We start from the raw sequence: 23,175 nt of genomic DNA on the forward strand, positions 1-23,175 counted from the left end.
GTAATATTTGGGGTCACAAGTTTTTGCCATGGATATTTTGTGGGTCAGAAGACAAAAAGTTTGGGAATCACTGCACTAAGCTATAAAAGAGTTATCACTGCTATATTTAAAACAGGAAAAAAAATAATGCAAGTTAGCAGCACTGTATATTGCACTTTGGAGATGTTCCAGCAAGTGGGTATTGTACTTGAGACCAACAAAAAGAAAGAAATATTTCACTTGTAAATGTCAACATGCCTTGAAAGTAAAAATACTATCCATAGGTGTTCATCCTATTTACATATTTTTGTGTTTGAACAAAAGAAAGAGTGAACAACTGTTCAGAGAGAGTAATTACAAAAATGGGCAATGGCTCATATTTTTCWAAGAGAACGTTGAAAAAAAAAACATTTTCTGCAAAACACACAAAGCCTTAAAAGCATTGCAAAAAAAAAGAGTACCTCTAATTGTTTCATCACCTGAAAGGTCATCTGCTGCTACAAAACAGGTTTTAAACTCTGAATGTTGACCTGTCCTGAAAATGTCAAACCAGCTGCAGAGCAAACGACTGCCTTCTTCGTTTACTGAATCAGTCTCATAAAACAAAAAAGTGAAACTTTAAGGAGATTAAATCAGACATGTTAGTGTAGAAAATAGATTTAAAAATCTCTGTAAGATGGTTGAATCATTAAAACGCACCTGGAAACTGGAAACTACCAGTGATTAGAAAAATCAAAGTTCATATTTTCTTTTTTAATTTACTTTCTGTACATCTGACTCTGGTTTTCACTCATTTTGTTTGACTATTTTGTCCATTATATTTTGTTCAAATCAAATTTGTTAGTAAAAAAACAAACTGGTTTTAAAGGTGCTTTTCAGGTTTTTTTGTTACATGTACATTTTTCATGAACCRAGCTGCAGCTGGTAAACGTCTTTAAAAGCTCAGTCACATTAAAAACTCAAAGGCTTATGAAAGCAGCTGCCTGGTTTTAATTTTAAAAAGTGCACACTGGTGCATTTTTTTTTGTTTTAGAGTTCAATTTTCCTTTTGTGATAAACCTCAAAAAAATGAAAATAAAGTCTGGAGACACAGAACTTTAGCTTTAATAAGTGTAAAAAAATCACAATAAAAATGCTTTAAAATTTAACCCTTTTGCTGATTTATTCTCAACATTTCAAAGAAGCTGAAAAGAAAGGAAGGTTTAGTGACTGCTGCAGTGATTACTGACCCATTGGACTGTGGCTCTGCTCCAGTAGTACCATGTGCTGAAGGAGGGGGTTGTGACCAGCTGTGCCCCCTCCAGGCCCCTCCCTGTCCAGAGCTGAAGGGGCCAAGTAGGAAGGCAGGTGGGCAGTGGGAAGAAAAGCACGGGTCAGTGGAATGCCCTGCTGTAGCGCAGGCAGTGCCAGATGACTCTCGCCATCTTGGTGTCCCGATACCACCTACAAACCGAAGGATTGGGACAAAAGGAAGGAGATAAACAAGGGAGGCAGACAGTCAGAGTGGGAGAACGGTCAAAAGTGACACGTGGGCAGCGGGATGGAGAAAGATGGAAAGAGACATGAAGCGGCGCTAATGCCAAAAGTCTGATATGCTGTGCACCCGCTTCGCCAAAAATACAAACAAGTCACGGTTTCTCCCACCATTATTCTCTGCAGGAAAATTAACAACTGGTCTGTTGACAAATGCCTTTTTAGCAGGATTATTAGGTCGTCGTGTCGTTGGTGTACTCACAGGACTAGCACCGGCKGCTGGTAGTCCTAAGGTGATGTTGGGCAGAGAGGGTGAGGTGTAAAGAGAAAGGTGGCTAACTGAACCATCCCTTGATGCCAATCTCTGAAGCAAGGAGACCTGGAAACATATTCACAATGACAAGACAGTAAACCAGGGTTATCCAACTGGTGGTCCGCGGGCCACAGCTGGACCACGAGTGACCAAAGTTCGGCCGCCAATTGGCTCATTYATCTCTTAAGGCCTAAAACCCAGTTTTCTTCTTTAGGTACTCCAAGTTCTTTTAGTTTGACATATACATGTTTGGTATCTACAAAAACATCAGAATCTTGGCTACAAGCTGGTAAAAACCATTTCTATGAACAACAAAGACAGTTAAAAGTACAAACAGTTGAAGATAAAACCATGAAAGTGAAGAAAAAAATTGGTTTAAATATTTGGCAAGTCAGAGATGTCAAAATATTATTTGTGTTAAATAAGAGGCATAATGTGTTATCTTTGTTTTTGTTTTATTATCACTACTTTTATAGGGTTCTGTATGTTGTATTCATGATTAAACACAGCAAAACAAACTATTTCAAAAGTAACAGATCTTTGTAATACTTGGTTTATTTACATTATGACTTTAATTGCTGGATGTTCGGCCCGTCAGCTGTGGGCCTGCCGTAACTGTGSCCCCCCCGTAACTGTGGCCCCCAGGAAAAATTTAGTTGAATATCCCTGCAGTAAACCCTTAAATAGCACATACAAAGTAGAAAACTGAAATATAGGAAACATCTGTGGGGATCTTTTTATGAAACTGGCTAAATGTTTTTTTTACCAAACTTGATTTACGTCGATCAAAACAGAAAATCTTTACTTAAAGTTTTATATGCAAGTTGCATCTAATGTACAATTTGTGGTGATCAAATCATAAAATATTTTAAATGAATGACACTACAATAGTTGTAGCTTTTAAGCTGTATCAAGAGCAGTTGTGTGCTCACTGAAGTTGATCAGAAAACTTATTGAATAATAACAGAACATTAAAAAAATCTAATTATGTTTTACAATATCCTGATGCAACATACAGAATGTACAAAAGAGTGATAGGGCAACTGAAATAAAAAAAAACTTTATTAATTCTGACTTTAGTTTCAGAATTCTGACTTTTTTCTCACATATAGGAAAAAGTCACATTTTTCTCAGAATTATTAAAGTCAGAATATTTTTTCCAGTGGCCCTAATCATCTTCCGTAAGTATTTAAAATCACTCCTCTCATAAATATTTTAAAGTGACGTACTTGTAGTTTTGTATCATTTTAAATTTTTTAATGTTATTTTTTCCTATAATGGGCCCTCAATCGTTAAAGATCTCTGATCACCTGTGAGTGCATGATAAAATCAACAGATAAATGTGAACATGCAGTCACACACGTGCGCTCATGTGCAGCCATGCTGTTTACCTCTCCTGGGCTGCTGGAGATCGGGACCCCGTTCTCACTGGGGATGTTACTGGAGCTGTTGTTGGGTGAACTGGGACCTGAGCCTGGTGCACTGTTGCATGCAGAATCTGTAATATGCACAGCGCAAAGATTAGATCAATTTAAACCAACATGTTATCAGATATCAAGACGTTACACAAAATTTAATTACTGAGGTTCATCATGGATTACTTTGGTGGACTCGGATTTTATTCTTCTTCTGTTGTTATAATGCAATCATCGTCTTAGTCATGTATTAGAATCATCTTAAAGCAACAAATAAGATTAATGCACTTTTTATAACCATGGTGACATCACCCACACAGCATGTGGAATGGGTGGGCAGTCGTACACCGGGGCAGATATGTTGAACCTTTGGTTGTGTTGAATTTAATATGATTTGTAATGATCTTAGATCAAATCAAATGTAGCACATTTAAAAACAACTGCTGTATATTCCATCTTTTGCWAACTCTGGCCCCAAAACAACAAAATGCCTGTGCTGCTAGTGTTATTCCCCAACAATGAGGGAAGGCAAGGTCTATATGTGTCTACAATGTGGAGCGCCAAAATGCAACATTTTGAAGATAATGTTCAATTCTCATCTAATCTGGCTTTTTAAGTTGCCCCTTTAGTTTTCCCCCCTGAGCTTCAGAGCTCAAGTGCTCTCACCAGCCACATCTAGTGATCGCTTCTTGGCAGTGGGGAAGGGTCCATCCTTCCTGCGGAGCAGTGGGCTGCTTCGACGCTCCGTCACCTTCTGCTTTAACCGAGAACGAAGCTTCAGGTTGGGTTCAGACGCTGATGAGGTACAAACAAGAACAGAAAAAAACTAATGAAGCAGTCAAAACCCAGAAATTATTCACACTTTTGATTAATTTGGATAGAAAACAAGTAAGATAAATGTGTTACAGGGAATGCTGTCCACATGCCTTCTTTTGTTTTACCTTTATGTGAGACATSTGTTGCTGTTTTTCTTTTGTCTGCTCTTTTCTGAAGGGTTGCCACAGAGTGCAAATTTAAATTAAAAGGTTAATGGGGACCTTCACTTATGACATCATTTAATTTGCATATATTATCCATTGCGCTCGCAAATGATCGGACAATCAGAGTTGATTCAGACAAAGATGATTCTAGAGCAAATTTCGACACATCAGGAATCACAGTTTAGTTGAAAGGTGGGCTCGAGGTTCGTAGTATTTCACAGACTTGGAAAGTGAGTGTAATTGTTAAAAAGGTTGGTGTTTTTACCTTGTCTTATAACTGAGCTTGCCACATCTATTATGTGTGTGTCTGTGTGTGTATTTTTATCACTCCAGCCACTGCTGCAGCATCATTTAAATAAACCTAATGGTGATGGTTAGAATTTGATTAAATAAAATATTATCAATATATGTTGGACTGACTGCAGTAGAGACTGGGAGTAGAAAGCTGTATATGTGCGAGGCTAGCTTAGATAATAAGTGTAAAACTAGCCATAGGCTACAGTAAAACCAATAAGGTTTAGTGTTTATTGACAGATATTAAAGGGATAGGATTCAGGTGGTCCAGTGCTCCAATAGACCATTTTGTAGTTAGAAACGACCAAAATTGCGCATGCGGGAAGCGAGACGACCTCACGCGTTTATCGAGAATGGTCTAGCACTATCGGGAAAAAGCTGTTATAATTGCAAAAATTCAGTAAGTAAATTTACACCGTTAAACAGCCCCGATGTATTTACTTTTAACTAATTTGTCTTAAACTTTCCTTTAGGATCGTAGATGAGAATTTTTTATAAATATCTAAGCTTTATATGTGCTTTTTGAGCTCATTGAATTTGCACAATTACAATGGCATTTTCATAGCAACCTCAGCGTTTACCCAGTTGACCATTTGTGATAAATTTCTAACTATGAAATGGCCTACTAAATGTTTGGAGCAGCCGTTAAGTCCATGATTTTTTCCTGTCAAATTCAGCTCATTCCATCACTGGAATCCGGCTCTTAGCCTAGCATCTTAGCTTGGGAATAGTGACAAAAAATACTTGTTCAAGGTGGGGATGGTGGCTGTATCCTGAGGCACTGTTACAAGTACTGTAGCACAATGTTTTGCGGTCCTCCCATTGGAGTTTGATGCTGTTTTCCCAAATTTATTTAGGTTTAAACACAGCTAAACCGGCGTAGCTCCATTGAAATCAATGGAGCGGCTAAAAGAGTTTGTACTCGCATCAGTGTCGAGTGGACATAATCACATGACTCATGCTCTAAAAATAGCCCGAGCGAAGGTCCCCATTGTTGGATGCCCTTTTTGACACAACCTGGGTTCAAACCTGCACCCTCAGCATTACAAGACTGTAGCAATGACCACTGAGCTATCGCAGCCCACCAACATGCGAGACACGTGTAAAGCTGTGAAAACCACCCATGCTTCAAAAATTAAAGCCTCTCTGCTGCTCGGATTTGTGGTAGATTTTAGGGTCAAACAAGCGGAAGCTTGCTCGTTGGCATCTAGCGGTGCTAATGAGCTTGTCCCTATATGTCACCGTGTATGTGCTGGCCAACAGATTCAGAAACAAAACCACCTTCGTGTCAAGCGGGAAGCCCCGCAACAATGGGCGACTGGCAGCTTTCTTGATCCTGTCCATAATGATGCTGCCTTCGTTCTCTGCTAATGAACATTAATAGTTTATATCACAGCACCCCAAATCATGATCGTATACTAAACTGTTTATTTAATTCATATTAAGGTTAATTCCAGGTATCTTGGTGTGAGCCCGTAAACAGATGACCTGGATTTGCTGTGTTGGGCACTGGGTACACACAGAAGGCAAAAGAGGTAAGCAAACAGCATACTCTGGGAGTCGTGTCGGGGACAGGGCATGGCCTTTTCTGTACAAACTTTGTTGTGGTGTCTCGGTGCCAGACAAAGCCAAGCCAAAGCAGTTTCATCCCCTCCTCCGTGGGTTTCCCTCAGCTCAATCAGTTAAAGTTGGATGGCTGACCCACAGCTGACCCATTGCTCGTCCCATGACCTCGTATCAAGCAGACTATGCTACGTTCATTAGCCTCAGAGCAGGAGGTGGGGCATTTTGGTACAGCCAAGTGGAAGCAATTGATTCTTTGTGTACAGTAGTGATTTATTCAGTATTAGAAGCATTATTCTGGGTCATTACAAGCAAAGAGAAGCACCAAAGTTTTGATGCACTTCAAAGAGGTGCAAACTCTCATTATACCTTCACAAGAGTGGGAAAACCTATTGTGAATATATCTACTTTCTCAAATGCRCTCTCAAATTTAGAGGGAACAACGCAGCTGAACTTATGAAACTCAATTATTTAAAAAATAGCTTGCTCTAAGTGGCGAACACTCTTCCAAAGTCTTTGTTAAGAGGGATGGGGTCAGTCGGGTAAAATGCTACGCATTAGTTATCCTGAAGCAGACTCTGGGAGAAGAAACACGCTCCATTAAAGTTTAATTTTTATCTGCTGAATGCTACATATTAATAGTTGGATAACTGTATCACATTTAGAATATTATTGCATTGAAGATGACTGATTAGGAGGAAAAAGATATCATTTTATAAATTATCACGTAGAGCAGAATAAAAAAAAGATCATGTCTGTGCTTGTTTTTGTTAGCTAAATATCTCATGAACCACTGGACAGATTTTAAGGAAACATCCAGGAAGTAATCACTGCATGTACGTACATCTACAAGTGATTCACTATTGAAGTTATTCCAGTTCAAGACAGTCGCTGTAGCTACAAAACAGGAGCAAACACAAGAATGGCTATAAGTGATATTAAGTTAACGTGACTGTGACATGCATACTTCAAATACAAAAAGTCAAAGAAAACATCTTTATATTTAAGAAATTTTACATAAAACACATGATTTTACCTATTTTTTCACATAACAAGCATTATTTTCTTTTGAACTTGGCTTAGCCAAAGTGAAACAGGAAGTGACATCAAAGGGAAACTCTAAAGGCCCCCACATACTCGGGCATACTCGAAGCGGCTGAGATCAATTTTTTTACATTCGCATTCGTGGTGTCACACAATAAAGTGCCCGGCGGGTTCACGTCGAACTGTTTTGGATGCGACACCAAGCAGGTAAAGTTGAGAATCTGTGTCACTTGTGGACGAAATGGAGTCAAAATTTGAAGAGCGTCTCATGGAGTAGATTATAACACTTGATGATGCATTCATGAAAAACTCAGTGACCAACAAATTTGCGGGAGGAAATAGCTCAGATCCTGGGCAATTTTCTTTTGTTGTTTTAAAGCTAAAATGCAAACTACCTCTTCCTCCTCATCCTTGATGCCATGACTAAAATTGTGAGAAATTGAAGAATTTGTCAGGCGGTCAGTACACTTGAGTATGAACTCTAGTCCGCGCAACTCACGGACTGCACACAATACGCCCGAGTAGGTGGGAGCCTTAAGCAAAGGAACTCTCTGGTGTTTGTTTATTAAAACATTATTGTTTAAACTCCAAATCTTCTTCATCTCTCTGACTGTGACTCAAAATAAACTAAAGAAACATCAGATTCTTCTCTACTGCCTCTACTGTTCACATTCAGACGTTCACTTCCTGTTACTGCACATGTGAATTTCTCAACAACTGTTCATCACAGCAACATTACTTTTTTTTTGCAATAAGTTATTAATGTTATCTTTCCAAAAATGCATTCATATTTATAACAAAAAAATGATGTCACAGACACTTTAAAATTTGATGACATAGTTGCTGAGAAACACTCGCAATATATACTCCAAGCGAGACATCAAACAATAACAAAAGCCCACAACTTAATTTCTTATCGTAAGATGCATGCAAGAAAATCAGCTATATGCAATCCTTTAAGGAATGCTAGGCTCTTCATTAATGGAAACAAAAAGGTCAGACTAATAAAATATGAACAAATAAAAGTGAAGTAATTGGATAGATTTGAATGAGGAGAAGGATTGAAGGACAGTGAAGGAGACAGACCTGAAGGCCCTGGGTTTTCTGGGCAGAGGTCACCGTGGGGTGCTCACCTCAGGATGGAGTGACTTTGAAGGGTGTTAATGCCGACTGGGCAAAAGCACACCAACTTGCACACGTGCAAACACGCTCGCTGCGGAGAGGGCAAACTGGTTTTCCTGCTGATGCTGGCATTTCACRGCACCCCGCCTCCCCCCGACTCCCCGCCACTCAACACCTCATTCTCTACCCTCCTTTCTCTCGCTTCCTCTAAATTCCCACTTCTCTCTTTTATTCTGGAATTAGTTCCTCTCCTCCTCATTGTTGAGCCTTTATGGGCACATTGTGAGCGACGTTGGCAAGGGTGGGTGCACTGGTTCATTACAGCAAAGGTCACTGTACTACTTTACAATATTTATGACCCAGAAAAAAGTGGACATTTTGAAACTTTATCTCCTCTTCCTCTGTGGTCCTGTAGATGTAATGAGTGATGGGGCACACAAAGTGAGAGAAGCCATCATAGAAGAGCCAAAAGTATATTTTTATTAGGGATGTATATTGGCAAGAATTTGATGATACGATTCACAGAGGACACGATACGAAATATCGCAATATAGTATTGTAATTTCTCCAAAAATTATTTCATCCATGATTTCAATGGTTAAGTGCAATGATATATATATATATATATATATATATATATATATATACTGTATATATAGTGTATCGATATATTCTTACACCCCCTAATTTTAATATCTAATTTCAGACTATAAACAGTAAAAAATTTAGGACTTTACTCTGACCCGCCATTAACGCTTAAATAAAGCCATTAAAAGAACAAGTTCAGATTAAATGTTTAAGTGTATTTCAACAGGTAGTTGATGGGGAAACAGGTTCAAATGTTTGACAGATAAAAGTCCTAAGCTCTTCCATTCATGATGGGGGAAGCCGTGTTGATCTGCCAATGGAAGGGAGGGGGAAGGATTTACTGTATGGAAATCAATAGGGTCATTTGCTAATACTCATCAGCAGCGCTTCCGAGAAGCATTGTACATGGAAGATAGATTAGATAAACAGATTAGATGGACAGAAACAGGAAGAGGGACATGTATACAAACGGATGGATTTGTCTCATTAAGCGTTTTTCTTCCAAACTGAAAGGAATTAAAGGCCTGGTGTTCTTGAAGAAATGCATATGGTCACCTTTGATGCTACACTTTTAGACTGGGATCATCTTATGTTACAGAATTAGAAATATTTTAGCCATTTTGGTCAAACATTTACTGCATATATACATATATACGTAAACATACTGTATGTTGTACTGTATATGGGATTTCACGCTCAGACTACGTGTTGTGAATAACTGTACTACCACACAAAAAATTGAGTACGATTTTTGTAAAAATGACTAAGTTATACCCATTTTTCTTCTTTTCTAGGGTCAGTCATTTGAGGTGACCATTCTAAATTGGACTGACTTCAAAAGTTAATCTTTTGAGATGTACAGCCAATGATTTTGGTGGTTTTCTTGAAATCTGGCTCCATGAATTAATTGCTTTTAACAGTCAAGCTAGTAGTTATTTAACGTTTCATTAAAATCTCCTCAGTGGTTCATGAGTTATTTTGCATGAGCAAAAACATTTTTGCCCTTTTGCCAATAGGAATTAAAATTAGAGTGGATTTTCAGGCAGCTAATCATTTTTAGGGCGGCACGGTGGCTCAGTTGGTAGAGCTGATGCCTCTCAGCAAGAAGGTCACCGGTTCAAATCCTGGTCTGGGGACCTTTCTGGTTAGAGTTTGCATGTTCTCTCCGTGCATGTGTGGGTTCTCTCCAGGTACTCCGGCTTCCTCCCACAGACCAAAAACATGACTGTTAGGTTAATTGATAACTCTAAATTGTCCCTAGGTGTGAGTGAGWGAGTGAATGGTTGTTTGTCTCATTTGTCTCTCTGTGTGGCCCTGTGATGGACTTGGACCTGTCCAGGGTGTACCCCGCCCCTCGCACTGTGACTGCTGGATATGGGCACCAGCGACCCATGCAACCCTGAAAAGGAAGAAGCGTGTACAGAAAATGGATGGATGGATGGATAATCATATTTACTAAAAGACAACGCTATGAGAACACTATCTTTGTCCAAAAGTGAAATTGTTAATTCAGAATAAAACAACAGTAATGGCTTCCAGTGCTTTACCAACACTTTTTTATTTTCAAACCTTGGAACAACGACAATAAAATGTAAACCTTCTCAAGGATTCTGTAACACGGAGTTTCATTAAACATGGTTTAAAGTTTTAACTTTCCACCAACAAGWGCAAGAATCATCAGAAACTTTACTAAGAACAAGGAAAATACTTTTCTTTAAGTGAAGATTGGCTGGTACAGTCAAAGCAGAAATTCCTTGATAAAAAATGGCTGTTAAAATCTTTAGCATTAAAATTTCAGCTTATCACATCAGTGACAAGTTCACTAGTGATCAGTATTGTGTGTGTGTGTAGCCATGTGTAAAAAAAGGGGAAAAGGAAGGTCAGCGCGACAAGTCCATCTCTGGAATGAAGAAAACTTGCAGACTTCCTGCCACAGCATTCAAAGTGTCCCTCTGTGCTCTGTCATCACAAAGCTTTGTTGTAAATCACTGTATCCCCCAACTCACAGAACAGACAGAGCATTTCATGCACGTTCAGAGTTTACATAAATAAAAGGACCAAGATGAGGAAAAGCGTCACTCATGACGTGAAGAGCTGAGCMACGTCACTTACTTCCTCTTGAACACAATTTGTATCTCTGTGGGCCACTTTAATGCAATCCACGTCACAACTGTGCCTCCATGATTCCATATTCTTCCAAAACTAAATCTGTGCACTTTTACACGACTTCCTTGAGCCTTGTGTCAGTAAAAAAAAAAAAAGGCAGACTCTGTCTCTTGTGTGTTTATTTCTCAGAGGAAAAATCCTGGATTACATCTGGGTGTCCCTGAAAGTTAAAACTTACAGTCTGAGGTTTCTGTCTCCACATCGCAGCAGGTGGGCTGCAGTGCAGAGTACACAGGGTTTGTTCTCCAGCTGTGAAAGCAGACAGTGGTGCAGCCAAAGCAGCTGCTGTGGCTAAGTGAATAATCACAGCTTGGCTGTTCTGAGTACAAACAGATGGACAAAGTCTGATGCATCCAAAGGCAAGAATTTCAATTTTTTTTCCCCCCACATTCCTTCGAGGGTGAAAAAGTGGTCAATTATCTATGATGACCGTGAAGAAATGTTTGTTAGAAACAGTTTGAATTAGTCAGAAACACTCGAAAAACTTGAAGCTTTGTAACAGGAAAAAAATCCATTCACCATGAAAAAGAATTACAGCTCACAGGAGCAAACATTTGACTATGAGTAATAAATAATACCAGGTGAAATCTTCAACTATGACTACCCTAACCATGGATCTCAGGTTAATTACCATATTTATTCATGTATAATATGATCTCATAGATAATACGAACCCCCCCCCTCCCCATTTTTATCTTATAAGCATAAAAAATGTAATTCTCATACTACCTCTAATTTCATAAGGACTTCAGGATTTTTCAGCCTTTGCAGTCTTTATATATATCAGTAAAATTATCATTTGACTGTTGTATCAGTTTTTTATTTTATTTCAACAACATATGTACTAAAAGGTACACAACAACAAATGTATAACTAAAACAAAAACTATCAAATGTTCATTTGTTAACTGGTGTGATATAACAAACAGAAACATTGATGTGGCTCTAACAAGTATGGATGAAGCTGAATCAAAAGCCTTCAAAATCAGACTCACCATCATCTGTATCATTAAAAGTTTCTGGTATTCCTCCTCTGTAATAAAGGCATCAGAATCCCACCCAACAACAATCTCATCCTCCGTGTCTCGCGAGCGCCCCCTCTGGTGGGGAAACTTTTTTCAGGTAGACCAACTTTTACAGAACACCGGTAGACGGCAGCCATTACAGCCGACCACGCGTTTGTTGTTGTCCCAGGAGYGGCCCGGTCGCACATTAATATCATTAGTTCGTTATGCAGGACTGCCTTTTTTTCTTTTTTTTTCACATCATGTTGCCTGCTTGGATCTGTTACTMTYTCGCTCAGAGGCACGAAGGAGTTTTAGAGGTAAGCTTGCTTCAACCGCTTTTTACGACGGGGTTTCATTTCCGGACTCAGGGATTTTGTGAATGAGCCCGATATTTCAGTTAAAATACATCAGCAAAAATATTTATCCGAGTATAGTACTACCCCCCAACTTTGTACATGATTTTATGGGTTAAATTTTACGTATTATACTCGAATAAATACAGTATATGTCAAACGYTTCTTAATTTGTTATTTTGTTTACTGCTTCTCAACTTGCCACCAATATTCTTATAAACATCTTACCCAATTCCTTTAAACACTTTTTTTTCTGGTGTCAAAGTTTACTATTTTGCATCTTAAAAAGTCTCCAGTCTCATTTACATTAGAATAATTCAAGAGAGGTCATGAGATAAATWTTTTATATCTTCAGTAAAGAATATTTCAGATGTTCTCATTAATCCTCCAGTGACTGATTTCTGGTTCCTGACTTTGCTAATAAGACATTTTCTCCCCTAAGCTGTGACAGTTAATGAATGCATGAWAATGGAGAAAAATGTCAGTAAAGTTATCTTTTAAATTCTTTACCTGTTTTTCGTAGTGGAAAGTCGTCTTTTGAGTCGTATGTGCCCAGCATTGGGTGGTTGTACGCTGACAGTGCTGTTTGTGGAGGGGAGCTCTGATCCAATGAGCTATGTTGGGTTTTTCTGTAAAGAACAAAAATAAAAGTTATATTCCAGAAAGTACTATGCTTTAAATACTTCTTTAATATCTAATCCCCCTACATGAACTGTACCTTAATTACACACTTGCACACATTGAGAAATGACGTGAAACAGTCCACTTTCATTTCTCCTTTCAAGACCAAGAATTAAAAAAGGCACAGTAAAGTGTGAAGATTTAGGTGGGCGGGGGGAAAAACAGACCCAAACATGAGAAAAAATGGACACTCAAATTAGTCTGAACTATTTATTTAAAGTTCAGCTTGCCAACTTCAATGAAAGAATTGCAGACCAAAAAAAAAAAAATACTTCATCAGGTTGGAAAAACAGAAAAAGCTGTTATAACAAGGATTTAAAGCCACTTCTGCATAGGCAGAAATGTTCGACTGACTTCAAATATTTAAAGAAGAAAAAAAAAANAGCCAGAGTGTGTCTTTTTTTTCTTACTGCCCACTTCAAACACACCTCTGACAGAGCCGACTGTCAATCACCACCAACAAACGGACAGAAAAAGCCTCCGTGCTGMAGCCTTTTCTCCACAATTTCAACTCACAGATTCTAATGTTGATGTTGGCAATTTGATGCGCACACAAAAGCACACAGATGACAGGCACCCACACAGCAGGGGGGGGTTCACAACACCACGCTGTTTGCCATGTTTGCAAAGCCATAAAGATGAGAGGATTTTATGTCTGTCACCCACAGCTTTTATGTTTGATATTCCTCCTTAATGTGATTTTTTTCTTCTCCTTTTAAATGAGACAGACGATGACTCAGAGATAGAAGTCTTTGATGACAGAAAAATAAATAAGACTAGAAATTTTAAGAGCTCTGAAGTTTGTGGAAAACACATACTGGTAATAAATTCTGCCTTTTATTTATTTGTTTATTATTGGCAGAAACAAAGTTATAATGAATGTGTTGACTTGCTTTCCATAAGTTTTCAGATTAAACTAGAAATTAGTTATTATAGTTTTACAATGGTTCACGACCAGTGGTGGGCACCAGCCCGCTAAAGCGCAAATCCGCTAATTGCGGACCTAAATATTTCATTTGCGCTTTAGCGATCTTACTAATTTTTATAATTCATAAGCAGATTTGTGCTTTCTAAAATTAAAATGCAGTACCGCTAATAACTAATTATCTACCAGTCATCATTATCTTGAACAGTAGAAGGTATGGCTGTCAATGAATCACAACACACGTGATCTGTCCAACAGCACCCCTCCCAGATAAGCACACTTATTGAGAAGGTATACATCTTGCTAGCCTGGTTAAAACCAGACCCCTGTCCTTCACTTTGCTTCGTACAAAGGTCTGGACTTACTGTGTAGAGAATCGTTTCTTGCAGGGGGCGTGGCCTCTGCTGAAGCTTGTGTTGTCGGTGTGAAGGAGGCTAAGCTAAGAAGGTAACCTGAAATCGCGTGTGCTGTAAACAACCCTACTGAGAGGAGGAAAGTACCAAGCCAAATGAGATGACTGTAAATGAGAGCTGCTGCTTTGTCAGACAAATTTATTTTAATTTAGAAGCCTTATCAACACAGACTGGCTTCATTCACTTCCAACCTCCACTGCCGTATGCTAAACTAACAAGCAGACTGCACAGAACATCGACGTCATTCAAAAACTCCTTCTGTTCTCTGATTGGCCCAGGTAAAATAAACTACAAGCAGACACTGCGCAGAAAATAGACGTTCTGTTCTCTGATTGGCCCGGCTGAAAATCTGCCAGCGAAATCCATCTCAATGGGAGAAGTCCCAGACGGAGCAGTGAAGGGAAACTAGAATTGAGTGGAGTTGCGTAGGAAGGCAAGGGCCAGGCTACATCTTTGCTGAMTGTTGCTTTCAGTCAGGGTTCTCATTTCCCACAATGCTTTGTGTCTGCTTACGTAGCAGGAAGGCAATAGCAAAAACAGTTAACTTTTGTAATCCATACTAAAGTTCTGTATGTATTGATTTATTTTACTTTACAATCAGAGCTCCTTTTTCTAAAAAATAAAGTTTAAACACTGGAGCTCAATACTTGACGTAATTGGTCGAAGCAATCGGCCAACGGGGTTAGAGACTCAGAAATGATTTAAAGATGTTATACTGGTGAAGACTGACATCTAGTGGTCAACTGGAGCAACTACAAGGAAAACTTTAAAATCCAAGCTCTTATTTTGAAGGGAAGATAATTTCCTGTACTGCGTGCTTTCATTTCCCGTCAAAAATCAAATCCGTCATGTACCCAGAATGCATCACTTCAGTTTTCCAATAAACAGTTTTAAAATTACTTTATTGATACTTTTTTAATGAAAAATCTACAACAAACAAAAGAAAAAGTCAACGAAGCAGCCGAACTAGCAATCCTCAACAACTTTTTAATTTTTACACCAGGAGCCAAAGTTCTGTTTCAGGAAATCACATCCCCAGCAATCGACGGTTGGAGAATTAAGTTGTAAAAGAGTTCATACACCGCTAGTTGGCAGTGTTGTACATATATTGTACATGAATTGTTGTCAGCTAGTAAGTGTCAAATTAAACTTGTGCTTTAAAATTAGCTTCCGCTAGTTTTTCTACGGCATAAGCGCTTTCGAAGTTGCGGACCTAAATATTTTCATAAGCGCTTTAGAAATTGCGGAGCTAATTTTTGGATTAGCGCTGCCCACCACTGGTCATGACGGTACAAGGTTTCTACGTTTTTCTTACACTTATACAGTATATTCATTTTCTCCCACATGTTCATGCTCAGGCAACAAGTCCAGAACTCAGAAATCCATTTTCCCAGAGACCCTCTTCAGTTTCTCCTGGGTTCAAAGCTTTCAGAATTAAGCAAGACTGCAACAAAAAATGTGCACAATTTTCAGTCACCAACTTGTATTCCAATAGTCCAGCTCAGTGGGATTAGGGCCAGCTGAGCCGGCCACCCTTCAAAGAAACCTCCTTTCAGTTGCTCGTAAGATGATCCCGTTCTTTCGGTCGTGGCCASATCTTATAACCACAGGTGAGGGTTGGAATGTAGATGGACCAGTGAGTCGAAAACTTTCATCTTGGCTCCTTCTTCATCACAAAATGACCAGAGCAAGGCCTTGATTACTGCGGACTGCTCTGTCCTGTCATCACTCCAGAACAAGTCCCCCGGRTTTTTGAACCCATTTGCTCGGGACAATGACTCGCCCCAACACGGCGAGGTGGCACGGAGAACCACAAAAACAATATCYGACAAATTATCAGTAGGAACTGTTTTAAATTCTGAGCCGTGACTGATCGTACGTTGGCGGTCAGTAATACTCACCCATACCAGTAGCGTGGATCACTGGGGAGACAGTGGTTTAGGTTTCGCTGAGCCAGGGCTTTCTTCTTATTCAGGACAAATTCCTGCAGCCGCATCTTTACCTCTGTACTGGCTACTGCACCTGGACAGCAGCAAGGAGCAGGAGAACAATAAGTTAAGGGATTTTAACTTCTAAAGTTAGGTTTAAAAAAGCCAATCATTATGAGTTTACAGGCATATAGGAARCTAGCAGAACCATAAAGGTACATACTTTATCAGCTGCAGGCTCGGTGTCTCAMATTTTGAAAACCACTGCCCTACATRGAGGTGATTATACCTMAAAAAAAGCTACTGAATCAAACCTGTGGTCCAATCTGTGGCACTAACATGAAGGTTATAACAACATCCATCTTTGCTTTGACCAATAATAAGAACCCAAACCAGTATAAACAGGGTGCTCAGTCTTACATCAGAGTTTTATTGAAATTCCACAGAGACAGCAGGAGTGCTATGTAACATCAGAAGTTGCACTCTGATCCTGGTCTCTCCTCATTTACCGCCCTCATTCCTCGGCTATAGAAACAAAACGTCCCGGGAATAAAAGACAACGAGGGAAAAGGAGAAAATGTGGGMTGGAAAGCGTTCTAAGAGAAACTCTAAAAGGAGAGTTTTTTTTTTTACTTAATAAAACATGACAGTGAGAGCGACGAGGTGATGCATCAGGCCTCAGAGAGGAAGTGGTGAGTTCAGTATGTGAAAGTGACAAAATCTGATGTGTGTCCTCTAAACCATGGTGCAACTGTAAGCACCGACATCTCCGATACACGTGTCCTGATGCTGAGGCACACTGCCTTTTATGAGCCTGCCTCCATGTAATTTAGAACAGTACTTAAAGCATCGCCTGTTTACAACCTAACACTCTTTCCGTGGACGTCAAACTGTATTTTCACTCTGCCCACTGAGTAAAGACAAACAAAAAGACTTTACTGGCATAAAAAAGGCTTTAAATCTATTAACTACAGTGTTAAACTGTTAAGTGACACTTTTATCCTACTAGAAATACAATAATCTCATTTATGTATCAATTTTGTATAAAGTTTACTTTGTAAATGCGAGTAMAGAATGTTTAACTCCACAGTCAGATCATCATGACTCCTGACAGCACTTATAKCACTGCAACAACTTTGGTTTCATGAGTTTGGCCAAGTTGATTACACAGATCTGGAATGATAATAAATCTATTTCCCAGATCCGCAGCCTGTAACAGGAAAACATTACTGAATCAAACAGCTCATTGTCTTTCACCTGGTTTAAGTTTACTTTACTAAGTTTTTTAAATTATTTTTACTCCATTGTAAATCTGGGGTGGCTCAAAGAAACTTACAAAGTAAGGACACGTGTTTCATTCTAACCYTGTCTTGGCTGTCTCATTGTGAGACTTCCTGTGGTGAATGTGTGATGTCAGGCTGCTCTGACTGCTGTGCCAAAACTACAGGTGATGTGACCGAGGGGCTGGTAGAGCCAAAGACCACTGACACCTGTTGTGATCATTTTCACCAGGTGCGTCRGTGCAGATGTATATATGGACATCGTTCAAATGCAGAGTTTTAAAGTAACTAAGTACAAATACTTTGTTACTGTACTTAAGTAGAATTTTTGGGTATCTGTACTTGAGTAATTATTTTTCAGCCGACTTTTTACTTCTACTTCTTACATTTTCCCACAATTATCTGTACTTTCTACTCCTTACATTTTTAAAAAAGGCAAGAACTAGAAAGTTGTTACTTTTATTTCATTTTTGCTTGTTTTCATACAACTTGTTATTGTAAAAAATAAATATTATCCATATAAACTGAGCCTCCTAGATAGAGTGAATTTAACTGGTTGAATGAGAAGTATAAATACTGTATGTAAAATTCTGGTATCGTATTAGTTTGTACACAAACAAATCATGTCAAACTCCATCAGGACATAATCATTAAAATAAAAGGACTGTACTTAAGACGTATTTGTATTTCATGAATTATATTATTACATTTGGCCGCAGCCCTCAGATAGATTTTCATTTTGGGCAAAAGCTTTGTGCAGCCTTGATATATGTATATAAACTGAAACAGCTGGACTAGTGCATCCTAAATTTAACTTTAATTAATTATTTTAATACAATGGTCATTTCTGCAGTTTTTGGGGAGGTCACCACCTAATAAATGTCCTTATAGAAAATTTAACTTCTCATTTTAAATCAATACTTTTACTTTTAATACTTAAGTACAAAAAAAATCAGATAATTTAAGACTTTTACTCAAGTAAAATTCCTAAATGAGAACTTTTACCAAAGTAATGTTTTGGTAAGATACTTGTACTTTTACTCAAGTATCACTTTGTGGTACTTTGTACAACACAAATGACATTTTGGTTGCTACTCACTCTCCTGTCCCCGCTCCTTGTTTTTCAGCTGCAGCAGTTTCTGCTCCCGCTGCTGCTTCTCTAGCTGCTGCTCGTGACGCTGCTGCTCCATCTTCCTGTGATGCTCCAACAGCTCTTGTTGATGTTTAAGAGCCAACAAGTCCTGTTGGTGCTGGCCGAGAGAAAAAAACAAAAAACAAACAAAAAAAAATAACAAATGAATACAGAAGAGAAGAAAGCAAAAAGCAAGTAGCTCCGAAGACTGGAACGCAGCCAAGCTCGAGTGCAGCAATGACAACAAAGTTCAAGCTGTAAAATACATATTGTTGTTATTTTCAGCCCAAACCGATGGTCTCTGCTGGCTGTGCGCTCCAAGTAAAACAAGAGCAGGACATTTTTTTTGTTTGTTTTTATGAATTTACACATGGAGCCAAGATTCTTGTGGAGATAAGCAAGCAGCAAATTACACCACTAAAGACTCTAACATGCACTCATTCATGTGTTTTCTCCTGCTCTGCACAGGGTGATGAGCATGATAACCCACTAACAGAAGACCCTTCCATTCRACCCCACCCCCCTTACCTTAATATGTTCCTGCATTTGTGCTTCATGTTGTCTCGACAGCTGCTCGTGCTGCCTTTGAAACTCTGCAATCAGCAGCTGCCTCTGGAGCTGCTGCTTGTGTTTGAGAGCCACCAGCTCGTGCTGCAGATGCTGCTCCTGGTGGCCTGTGGGTGGGAGGTGAAACAGGGGGTGGGGGTGGTGGAACCACTGCATCATTTTGAAGAAAACGGCAGGAATTAAACAAGTCAAGTAGAGATTCGGCCCTTACCGATGACCGGCCCGCTGCCCGGCTCGGACGAGGCGGGGCAAGCCGCGGGGGGAGCCGGCGTCGGGTTGGGATGGGAGGCCAGGCCAAACGGGGGCTGCTGGTGATGGTGGGGGTGAGGGTGGTCCACTACACGCAGGTCCATGGGAAGGATGGCTGTGGTGGCAGGGGGAACCTGCGAGGGAAGCGCTGCTGTGCTCACGTCCACTACAAAAAAAAATAAACAACTTTATTTTCTGACAGGTAAAACTTGAATTTTTCCGATCCAAATCTGAAAAATGAACCTTGATACAGCAGCTACTCAAACAATAAAAAAAAGCTTTGACAGCAGCACTCAGGATCCCACTTTGCAGCAGCTGAGTTTGCTTGTAGCGTTTGCCCACTTATGATTTAAGCTTGTTTCATAGTTTCACACACTTGACAAGAGCATTAGCTAAACACCAAAACTTTTAATGTGTTTGCAGAGATTAGAAAAAAACATCAATCTGTTCTGTGATGAAAGAAAAGTGGAGCAGAGATGGAAAAAAAMMCCCAAAAATATTCATTTACCTGAAAGGAATAACTGGTACGCTGACTTGCTGTGCTCATAATTTGACTTGGAGAGCATGTGTGTGTGTGTGTGTGTGTGTTTGTTTGTGTGTGTGTTGTGAAATAAGATTCCTATTCATGTAAATGCTGCAAAGCGAACAATCCAATCGTTTTTTAGATTGGACAGATTAGAGATTGCTAATATACTCAAAACACAAAACAGAAACAAGTTMATTTATTTGCACACAAACACTGAATACACTCTAGATAATAAAAACACATTATKACATTTAAGTAAAACTAAAATATCATCACAGAAATTTCATTCTAAATAAAGCTGACAAAAGCCCCTAAAACACTGGAGACAAATGTCTAAACTGTAAAACAGGGCTGCAGGATATTAGAAAATCTTGCAATGGTGATAATATTTGTTGATATTGTGATGACAATATTAGGTGCGATCAATCARTTTCGAAAAAAATTACATTTTTCCACAAAATGGTTTTGCGCTAGGAAGAGGTGGTTTTTCGGCCGTATCGAAATTGATGTATTTCRCAAAACAGCAATGGAAACACTTTTTTTTGCATCACGGGAGTCACGTGATCAAGAACCGGCTGTTTCTATTGGTGAAAAAGACGACGAAGAAGAAGATAACAGGAAGTAGAAGTAATAGTAAAATCACTGAAGTAGTAAAAGAAAGTATTAAACTCAATGACTACATTTTCCCAAAAACGCAGCATACGTAGCCGCTCCTAAGTATAAATGGCTTGTCACTCGAAAGCCTCGATAAGACACAGACATCTCCTCTGATGACGAGCGCTAGTGTTGTGGTAGCAATATGCTTTGTGTTTACATCCATTGCCGCCATGTTTGTAATGACTTATCGCGAGAGCAAGCGTATTCATGCTTGACTTAAATAGCATTTCTTACTTAATGGAAACACTGCAGTTGCGAAACTGTGTTTTTCGACATTAACAGAATATCGGCAAAGTTTTGTGCACATTTGCAATGGAAACGCAGCTAATATGGCTCGGCCAAAAACATCCCTGACCAGCCTGGAAAAAAACATTGATTTTTAGCGCGCTTCTCACAGGCTGGTTAGGGATGTTTGAATCAAGCCATCGTGTTACACATCCCTTCACATGTACAATGTTAAAATTTCGTGCAACACTATCCTTTCTCAAGTTACGACTAAAATTAATCTTTAAAAACATGTTGCTTCCTGCCCGACTCGACAAAGCTACACCCCGCTGCCTCCAGCCTCCTCAAATCCGTCAATCTGACCAATCAAGTCTTTTGGGCCATCTCCGCCCACACCAAGACCTTCGCCAATCATGAGTAGAGCAGTCTCCGCCCACATTAAGACCTCTGCCAATAATGATTTGTGCCGTTTCCGCCCACATCAAGACCTCCGCCAATCATGAGTAGGACAGTCTCCGCCCACATTAAGACCTCTGCCAATAATGATTTGTGCCGTCTCCGCCCACATCAAGACCCCTGCCAATTATGAGTAGGACAGTCTCCGCCCACATTAAGACCTCTGCCAATAATGATTTGTGCCGTCTCCGCCCACATCAAGACCTCCGCCAATCATGAGTAGGGCAGTCTCCGCCCACATCAAGACCACCACCAATCACGAGTAGGGCAGTCTCCGCCCACATTAAGACCTCTGCCAATAATGATTTGTGCCATCTCCACCCACATCAAGACCTCCACCAATCATGAGTAGGGCAGTCTCCGCCCACATTAAGACCTCCGCCAATAACGATTTGGGCCATCTCCGCCCACAGGACAGCATGTTCTGCAGAGACCCCTACTTGCTCCAAGCAGTCCTTTACAATATATTTGCGATATATTGTGCAGCCCTAAAAACTAAGATGTCTGACTCAACAAAACAGGTAAGTGGGGTTGTGTTCCTTTTAGGTCATTCAATCCGCAACTTTTAACCTATGTTATAAGACCAATGTCTGAAACACGGACAGCAAGAGCAAAGCAAAAGTAGAGGYCAATATTGTTAACGTGCAACAAGTAGAAGATGAATGAAAATAGATGATTTCCCTGAAAAACAGCAGCTGTAGCACAACCTTCCACTGCATTACAGGAACCTGAGCAAATTATGAACCAAGATTAAATCCTTGATTTGTAACCACAGTGTAATCTGCACACCACTCCACCCCCCGGTATCATCAGACTTTTCTGTGCACAACTTTGTCAACGATCTGAATGAATTTGACCAGTCAGAGACAAAACAGAGAATATGAATTTAAATTCTAATGCCAAATACATTTATGACCTTCTGTGTATCGTTTARTCTCTCCTGATCAATATCTGCTCTGTGAAGAACCACGCTGTGCCGTACCGAGCCCTCTGCCAGTGATCAATAACCTGAGACCAGTGCAAAACATCCCGAGCCTATCATGCACACCCTGGCATCCCTGGTGRCCAATGAAAAGGCAAATAAAGTGGCAGCTAACTCGCTGAGCTAGCCAATGACATCTTTGGTACCGGGCAGGTTTTTAGTGCAGGAGGAAACCTGACACCACCCAAYGGGCCAGCGGGGAGAGAAAAAAGGGTGTGGCCAGGCCAGACTTGCTGGTGCTTCCTTGATGGGTATCTCTGTACATGTCAGGACCTGTCTGACAGCTGGACATTGGAAGGATCTGTTCCTAACGCTTTTAGCTTGAAAATAAAAAAAAGAATTTTTTTTTTTTCAGAGAAAGGGTGCAGGGTAAATTTTCTTTGCAGAACATGATATTCAGCCATACAAAAGTGTTTTGCTTATGATTTTGCTTTCCCTGAAAAGRCCATCCCAGCAGAGGAGCTGGGAGTTTAGGGTACTACCATGGCAGCTTCAAAAATGCCACCAATTTGGCACCAATTAATTTAACAAGTACTGAGACAAGCTAATGAACCTGTACTTCTCATTTAGCCAAGACATGGTAATAGTTTAGCAAATTCTTTTTTTTTATTATTTTAAATATCATCKACTTCTTTATGAGATATACTAAGCAGTCATCACCTCATAACTGGGCATTAAAGTCGCTCCATCATAGCACCACCTTATCCATAATGTGGTGTGCAGACTGAATTAAAACAGCAGTTTTGTCTCCATGCAAATCTTCATAGATTAAGGCCAGAGTTGTAAAGTAATTAAGTACAAATACTTTGTTACTGTACTTAAGTAGAAATTTTGGTTATTTGTGCTTTACTTGAGTGA

General features: G+C 39.6%; 1 protein-coding gene across 2 annotated transcripts in view; it reads right to left on the reverse strand.

Annotated features, from left to right (window-relative positions):
- The window catches only part of LOC106522264 (histone deacetylase 4), a 134,781-nt gene that overhangs the window by 45,236 nt on the left and 66,370 nt on the right, over positions 1-23,175 (reverse strand). For both annotated transcript variants that reach the window (XM_014015213.1, XM_014015214.1), the window contains 9 exons: positions 19,434-19,637; positions 19,184-19,329; positions 18,623-18,773; positions 16,217-16,337; positions 12,807-12,925; positions 3,847-3,975; positions 3,157-3,263; positions 1,715-1,831; positions 1,209-1,422 (listed from right to left, as the gene is read on the reverse strand). In XM_014015213.1, coding sequence (XP_013870667.1) covers positions 1,209-1,422; positions 1,715-1,831; positions 3,157-3,263; positions 3,847-3,975; positions 12,807-12,925; positions 16,217-16,337; positions 18,623-18,773; positions 19,184-19,329; positions 19,434-19,637 — 1,308 coding nt within the window. The remainder of the gene's footprint in view (positions 1-1,208; positions 1,423-1,714; positions 1,832-3,156; positions 3,264-3,846; positions 3,976-12,806; positions 12,926-16,216; positions 16,338-18,622; positions 18,774-19,183; positions 19,330-19,433; positions 19,638-23,175) is intronic.

This window comes from Austrofundulus limnaeus, unplaced genomic scaffold, assembly GCF_001266775.1.
Source record: "Austrofundulus limnaeus strain Quisiro unplaced genomic scaffold, Austrofundulus_limnaeus-1.0 Scaffold125, whole genome shotgun sequence".
Lineage (NCBI taxonomy): Eukaryota > Metazoa > Chordata > Actinopteri > Cyprinodontiformes > Rivulidae > Austrofundulus > Austrofundulus limnaeus.